Source organism: Aplysia californica, unplaced genomic scaffold, assembly GCF_000002075.1.
Source record: "Aplysia californica isolate F4 #8 unplaced genomic scaffold, AplCal3.0 scaffold00655, whole genome shotgun sequence".
NCBI classification, from domain to species: Eukaryota; Metazoa; Mollusca; class Gastropoda; order Aplysiida; family Aplysiidae; genus Aplysia; species Aplysia californica.
In genome coordinates this window covers 74,320-82,356 of record NW_004797925.1, presented here as the reverse complement: position 1 = coordinate 82,356, position 8,037 = coordinate 74,320, and the positions used below count along the sequence as shown (strand labels likewise).

Here is an 8,037-nt window from a genome sequence, read left to right as displayed (position 1 = left end):
CTACATAACAAGAGGGGCCACTTCTCTCTTTGAGCCAATTAAAAAAGCGTCCTCAAAATTCGGTGGCGCCCTCTTCGCAAAAGTGCACCTTTTGCGAACAGAGTTACCCTACTCGAGTTTAATTTGTTAAACCTTGCAAATTTTTTAATAAATTTCGGAAGAACGTTTTTTTAAAATGGTTACGCTGACAAAAAACCTCTTCCGGAGGGAAGGGTGATTGTTTTCTTCGTTTAATTTGACTTTAGAATGAAAGGCGAGAGGTCATTAAAATTTTTTAAAACCCTAAAACTCCTCACTGAACGAACCCGAACTGCTGATGAACAGCAGTCGATCTGCGCACGCAAGGAGGTGCTATTCCTATTCTTCTTCTGGAAAAACGAAAGAGAGCTTCAAAACAGACTGCAGCGCCATCTGAAGCAAAGAGCGGACTTCCGGCGGACACTTTTTTGGCTGAGTGGCCCATCTTGTTATGTACTATCTTTGCTCATACACAAAGAGATGGCTGGATCAAGCAAACAGGGAAGAAACTGCTACAAGAAGTACAAGCCCGCCCTCCTAATGCTTGAGGCACTCAGAAAGAAATATTGTTCAAATCCTAGGCAGAGAGAGCCAAAACTCTATGGGGGCCTGGGGGACCTGTGGCAAACAGCTGCCTTCACACTAGACTGGGATGTCAATTTAGAGGAGGAGGAGGAGGAGGAGAGAGGAGAGAGAGAGAGAGAGAGAGAGAGAGAGAGAGAGAGAGAGAGAGAGAGAGAGAGAGGAGGAGGAGGAGGAGGAGGAGGAGGAGGAGGAGGAGGAAGAGGAAGAAGAAGAAGAAGAAGAAGAGAAGAAGAAGAAGAAGAAGAAGAAGAAGAAGAAGAAGAAGAAGAAGAAGAAGAAGAAGAAGAAGAAGAAAAAGAAGAAGAAGAATGATCTCTGCCCCATGGAGACGAACGGGCCTCATCAAGGAAGGAAGTAGAATGGAGTCAGTTTCTAACACAGATAAATCTAATCTGAGAACAGCAATAAACCAAAAGAAAACAGAACTCCCAATTTTTTCATTCGTTATTCGGGCATTCTGTCTAAAATGAAACCATGGCTAAACCTAGAAAATTCAGCCGTCCTGCAGATTCAGTTTACATCTAAATGCATATTCAACTGTTCGTAAGAAAAGAAGAAAAAAGAGGCCTGAGAGGAACTATGTAAGTAGGTGGGAAAGTAAGAAGATAATATTATTATTATCTAAAAGCAAGATATGAAACAAAGTATTAAGGACCAGACAGGCAGTCAAGTAGTTACCGGTATGTATGTAGGTAAAAATATTCACACCGTACACTCATCAGACTAATAGAAGGTAAGTACGCAGGTTTGCTACTCAGCACGTAAGTAGATATGAAGTTAAAAAGTGATTAAGTAGGTGAGTACAGAAATAAGTAAGTAGGAAAACATGTAACATATGTGAGGCAGCGTGGTGGAATCAGGCACTCGTCAATTTTTGGGCATGTAGAGTTATTGGTATCATCTTAAAGCTTGTTCACTTGTCTTTAATTGGTTGAAAAAAATACCCATTTATCTTGAATACAAGTCGAGATATTTGCGATTGAAGAAGGTGGGGTAGCCTGGTTTCAGAGGTTAAATTAATGAGAAAATGGCAGCCAAAGTTTGGCAACTTCAATAGCTTAAGTGTCCTTGAAAACTGAAAATTACATATTGAGTGCCTTTAAAACTTGTGGAAATATTCCTTTTTCTCCGATTTCATCATTTTGACGAGAGCCTGATTCCACCACGCTGCCTCACATATGAAAGTGGGAAGATGTAAGTAAGATGACAAAGGAGCAGTAATACGGGGTGCCCACTACGGCTGGATCGGGCCGATTGCCCGACTCGATCGCCTGAAACTGAAAACAAACACGTTTGTTATTGAACATCTTAGAGGCGATCGATTCGGGCGATCGGCCTGGCCGATGGTCGATCCCATCCGTAGTGGGCACCCTGTATTAGATCTATCTTGAAGGGAGTCTCCTCAAAAGAGCCAAGGTCGAACACGATGAAAGCAGTCAAACCTGCTCTGACAGCCGCCTGTATAAGACAATCATCTGCTCAAACTCTCAAACAGCCACACCTCCGACTTCCCCCTTTGCACAATTTTTTCTACATTACAACATCCAATAAGTCAACCTGTCTAAGACAAGCACTTTTCTCTTTGACAACGGGTGGCCGTCTCGGACAATGTTGACTGTCTGTATACTGGGTGCTACTAAAGGAAAGGGGGAAGGAAGGAGGATGTAGTAAGAATCATAAGAACATTTTAACAAGAATGAATGAAGAAGAAGTCTTTGGGTGAAGAAGCAATAAAGAGTGACACAGAAGTTGGTAAGTAATAATAATAATAGATAGCATTTGTATAGCGCATATCCCCGCTCAGCAGCAGGCTCTATGCGCTTTACACTATATTATAAGTAGCTGCTACTAGCATGTATCCAGAAACCCGTGACAGATACACATTATAATGCAGCAACAAACAGAGGCACACGTGATTTTCAAAGAATTAACAACAGGCTTCAGTACAACTGCAGCTGTAACATTTGTGTCGTGACATAGTGGAATCAGGCGGTCATCACTTTTTGGGTATATATTATGGAGTTATTGATATTGTCTTAAAAATCTAGTTCATTTGGGCTTGCTTTGGATGAAAAAAATCGCCCACCCATTTTGAATAGCAGCTGAGATATTTGCTATTGAAGGAAGTGGGGAGTCCCCTAGTGTTGTTAGAGGAAAATTTAACGAGAAAATGGCCGCCAAAGTTAGGTGACTTCCAAAGCTTGAGAGAAATATACGTTTGTGGTGCCTTTGCTCGATGTTTTTCCATTAAAATCCACACATAAATGTGTTTCTAAATGGACATAAAAGGACATAAAGCCAAAAAGAAAAAGCTTTGATAAAAAAAGCTCTATGGGCAGAAATACGTCTGTGTCTGTGTCGGTGTCTTTGACTTCAGTCTTTTGCCGAGCGCCTGATTTCCCAACGAAGCCTCACATTTGTTTATTAGGCAGTTTCCCCTCCACTCTGACGGATATGTGTGCTGCTTAGTTTCAGTCCCCACGGTTTTAGGAAACTGAAATTAAGCAAACTGAACCCAAAAATGTGAAATTATGCGATTCTGTTAATTCTAACAAAGAATGAAAAAGGAAAATAATCAAAAATTAAGCAAGAAAGATCAAATTTTGTTAAATTATGCGGGGTGCATAAAACCCCACGAACAGTTAATTGAAAACAATTTCCAGAACTTTCTGGGTTGTTAGTGTCGAGCTAAACAACACACGATATCTCCCATGACCTTGGTTCCCAGTTTTAGGAGTATTAACACAGCATGGAACATCCACATCCACATCCACATCCACATTTCTCCAGCACTTCAGGAAAATATGGCATGGCACGGCAACCCGCGTCCTCAGCCCGCGGTGTGTACCCTGTACGTCACTTGAATACATATACACTTTGACCTCTGTCTAGGAGCTATACTTGGGTAACGTCTCATTCTTCACGAGAAGGGCATCCTCTGAAAAGGAAGTTGTCGTGGTTGTCGTGGAGTCGCTGTCAGCCTCTGAACTTTTGCGAAACAACATGGCCGACGATGACGAAGCAGACACTTTGCCTTCTGACGAGTTGGACACTCCGTAAAAAAAGTAGATTGAAAATCCTGTACAGGGGAAAGAAAGGGGGAAGCGTGGGTGGGGTGTAGGAGGAAAAATGAGGCAGAAAAACACAAGAAAAATTGGAGAAAACTGGGAAATAACAAGCTAGCAAATAGGACGGGGAAAACAGAAAGCATTAACAAACAAATTTTTTTAAAGACATTTCTTTTAGATTCAAAAGGCAAAAAAGAAAACATGAAAACAAGCAGCTGTCAGAATGATTAAAAACATTCTGAAAAGCAATTTTGAGGAAGAAAGGCCCACACAAGGTCAAGACAGGCCGAGACGTGGAGAAAATGACTTAAGTTGGTGACTAGAATTATTCTCTTCAGACTAAAATTACTGACGACAATGATACGCTAAAATAGTTTTATGACAAAAACAAACAAAATATAATTAGATCTCTGTCTGATAAATAACCATATTTCAGAATTAATTAAATCTGTTGGGAAACAAAATATTTTAGCATGATGTCTGTGTTGTGAGAATGTATTTCATTCATAACTAGTGCACTAACGAACTCCCACATACCAACTGCTTAGAGTAAGACTCCTCCATAGACCATTTATGAAGCGTTTTGACAAAATGAGTTACTTTTAGTAAGAGTTTTACGGCACTTGCAACACAATAAGGTCATATATAAGAGCCGAAGATTAGAGGTGTTACAAGAGAGTAAAAACACACACAAAAAAAAGGATGGGAGATAAAGAAGATAGATGTTTGATAGGAAAGAAGAAGCAAACCACACCAGAGCACCCGCCAACCACCCACCAAAATGAGTTACATCTACTTCTCCCAACCCTTAAATGGAGATATAGGCCAAAAATCAACACTTGGGACAAATTTGTAGATTTTTCTACTGTGATACCCTATTCTTTATAACTATAACATGCTGCCTTTCATTATTTAATACTTATAAATTGTAAAACTTCACCTATAATTATAAGCGTGATGTATTTATTTCCATAAGGCTTGAATCCGAGAAGTAACATATTCTGTCAGCACGCTTCACATCTGTGTCACGACGCGGTAGATTCAGGCTCTCGCCAATTTTTGTTCATGTGGAATTATTAGTATCATTTTAACGTTTATTAATTTGTCTTGCTTTTGTTGAAAAAAATACAGCAACATCATGAATACAAGTCGAGATATTTGCGATTTCTCTCTCTCTCTTCTGGCGCTGTGGCTTCATAAACAGTCAGCGATGCCGACAGCACGCAGGAACTCAACACTCGCCCGGGGGGGGTCCTTAAAAAGTGCTGAAAGTGGGTTACTGAAATGTCCCAGCATACAAGTCGAGATATTTGCGATTTGAAGGAGGTGGGGGTCGCCTGGTTTCAGAGGAAAAAATAAGCGAAAAAATGGCTGCCAAAATTTGACGATTTTCAAAGCTTGAGCGTTGTAAGAAACTGCAAATTTACATTTTTGTATCTTCAATCAACCTTTTTCGGACACAAAAATGCCAGTTTCCTTGATTTCACTATTCTGACGAGCGCCTGATTTCACCACAACGACGGAGCCTCACACTGAGCAATTGACCCATGTACTGAACTTAAAGTAAAGAAAAACAAATCCAAGGAATGGAATAGCAATATTTAGAATAACGAAAATTAATTTGACGAGGCAAACAGCAAACGGGATGATGGTTAAAAAAAATAACAAAGCGGTCTTTGATCACGGAGCATAACGCGCAAACATTTTGGATCACACATCACACGTATGGGAGAAAGAGAAATAGAAAGACATACAGGCAGACAGACAGACAGACACTCATGTCGCTGACCTCCATGTCTCACATATATGACACAAAACGTATGACGACGCATATGACGACACATATGACGACAGACACATATGACAATGACGATGACCTACCTATGAGCATCCAGATACCGAACCTCAACCAGGTCATCAGCGAAAGTTTGAGCATAAGGTAGATGTTGACCAGGGCGCTGATGGCTGGCAGGAAGGGAACCAGTGGGACCTGGGGGCACAATGGTACAATGGTTATAAAGATGTTTTAGTTTTAGTAGAAGTTTTACGGCGCTCGCAAACTGCATAAAGCCATATGAGCGCCAGAAGATTAGTAGAGGTGTCACAAGAGAGTAACAAACATTAAAAAGAACAAGGGGAGAAAAAGACGATGGATGTTTAATAGGATAGGAAAGAAGAAGCAAACCACACCAGAGCACCCGCCAACCACCCACTGTAAAGATGTGGATGGTCACTATCAAACAAGATAGACCATAGTTACCTTAAATATAATACAAGACACTGAACAACCAAGGCGCCATGTTCATTAGCCGCCGCACACCCAGTGGAGTTCCCTTGAATGAAGATGAAGAGCTCTCCTCAAGCATGAACAGTAGAATAGTTTCTCTTGTAGGGCACACAACATCATTACACTAAAATATTATGGTCCAAAATATAATACTGTTACAAAGGTCATTGGCTCCAATCTACTCTTAGGTCAACAGTTACAGAGCAATATCTTTCTTCATCATCTTTGCGTCTCAATTCAATGTAATAACAACAGAAAGAACAATAACAATGATAATAACTAAAATCAGGAGGAGGAGGAGGAGGAGGAGGAGAAAAAAAAGAGGAAGAAGAAGAAGAGAAAGAAGAAGAAGATTGAAGAAGAAGAAGATGAAGAAATACATTTTGTATGGCTCAACTATGATTATTACCTATAAAGTGATGATGCCTTATGAAATCTTTTACCATAAATTCATTTCCGCATATGATGTACATTTGTGTTGGTGGTTGGCAGGTGCTCTGGTGTGTTTTGCTCCTTTTTCCCCTGTCAAACATCTATCATCCGTATCTCTCCTCCCTCTTTTCTTTGAGTGTTACAGAAGTCACTCTCTTGTTACACCCTCTAATCTTGGGCGTTTCTACCACCGGCCCCGTGGTTTTATGCACCCCGCATAATTTAGCAAAATTTGATCATTTTTTGAATAATTTCTGATTATTTTCCTTTATCATTTTTTGTTAAAATGATCAGAATCACATAATTTCACTTTTTTGGGCTCAGTTTGCATAATTTTGGAATTTTTTTTGCATAAAACGACAGGGACAGATATCAGCAATTAAGTGTGAGACTTTGTCATAAGTCATTTTTCAACGTGTCATGTAGCAGTCTTACAAACAGGGGCTCTCGTGGCCTAGAAGTTATGGTGTTTGACTCTCATTCAATAGGTCCCGGGTTCGAATCCTGATAGCAATGGAAAATTTTCTTCTCTAAAATGTTCTCCTTTCACAACCTTTCCTCTCTCTAACTAACAATGTTCTGTCTTCTGCTTTCGTCTCCACTTTCTGCCCCTACCCCCTCACCTCCTCTGGGCTCCTGACTCTTTTTGCAGTTTTTCTACTGCTTCTCCTTGGCTCCTTCTTTCTGCTGTCTTTCAGCCACACCCCTGATCTTATGGTAGGTAAGATCTACAGCTAGCCTTCTCGGACAAGGGCGAAAAATCTCTAAGTTCCAGTGTACAATTTGTGCACGGTAAAGATCCTTTGTTTGTCCAAAATCGATAAGAGTAGGATTTGGCTGACACCAGGGCAAAATTTTAAATTTCTTATCAACTGAAAATGTTTGGTGTGTCCCGCGCTCTCATATGACCTTACGAAGCTGCGAACGCCATAAAACACTTACCCCCCCAAAAAAAGAGAGAAAAAAAGCCACTTACACTAAGCAAGCAGTCAGTAATTAGTATTACGAGTGCTGTAAAACTTCAGCAGGGATGCCAAATGATTTTTGAAAAAAAAAAATGAAAATGAGCGGAGCATCACATCTCACCTAAACTGAACCTTGTAAAGCTTTTAAATGAGCAAACAAAAACATATGTGAGGCAGCGCAGTGGAATCAGGCTCTCGTCAAAATAATGAAATCGAAGAAAACGTATGCTCTCTTACCTCTCCCCTTACTTTTGCAATTCCAACGGATGAAAAAAAAACCCCCAAAAAACCCTGGAAAAACCGGACACTTGGCATCCCTGAAACCCGAACAAAAACTTCAACGAGAGAGTGTACCTTGAAGGCCAGGGAAGCAGAACTCTGAGGCTGGAGGAAGATGACGGCCACGCAGAAACACATCATGAGACCCAGGGCGACCGCCACGGCAATCGCCCACGTCTTGACCTCCCCGAGGTCGTCGGAGGCAAAGATGGTGAAGGCCGAGAAGCCAGTGACACAAACACCTGGGGTGGGACATGGAGGTCAGCGACATGAGTGTCTGTCTGTTTGTGTGTCTGTATGTCTTTCTCTCTCTCTTTCTCTTTCTTTCTCTCTCTCCCTCTCTTTCTCTTTCCCTCTTTTTCCCTGTTTTTTCTCTCTCTCTCTCTCTCTCTCTCTCTCTCTC

At 41.0% G+C, this 8,037-nt stretch overlaps 1 protein-coding gene across 1 annotated transcript in view; it reads right to left on the bottom strand.

Annotated features, from left to right (window-relative positions):
• Positions 1–3,173: 3,173 nt before the first annotated feature.
• Positions 3,174–8,037, bottom strand: part of LOC101847370 (cationic amino acid transporter 2) — a gene marked incomplete at its 5' end in the record, with an annotated part of 20,980 nt that continues 16,116 nt past the window's right edge. Inside the window, 3 exon segments of the mRNA XM_013087891.2 lie at positions 3,174–3,682; positions 5,553–5,661; positions 7,710–7,876. Of these exon segments, the coding sequence (XP_012943345.1) occupies positions 3,492–3,682; positions 5,553–5,661; positions 7,710–7,876 (467 nt within the window).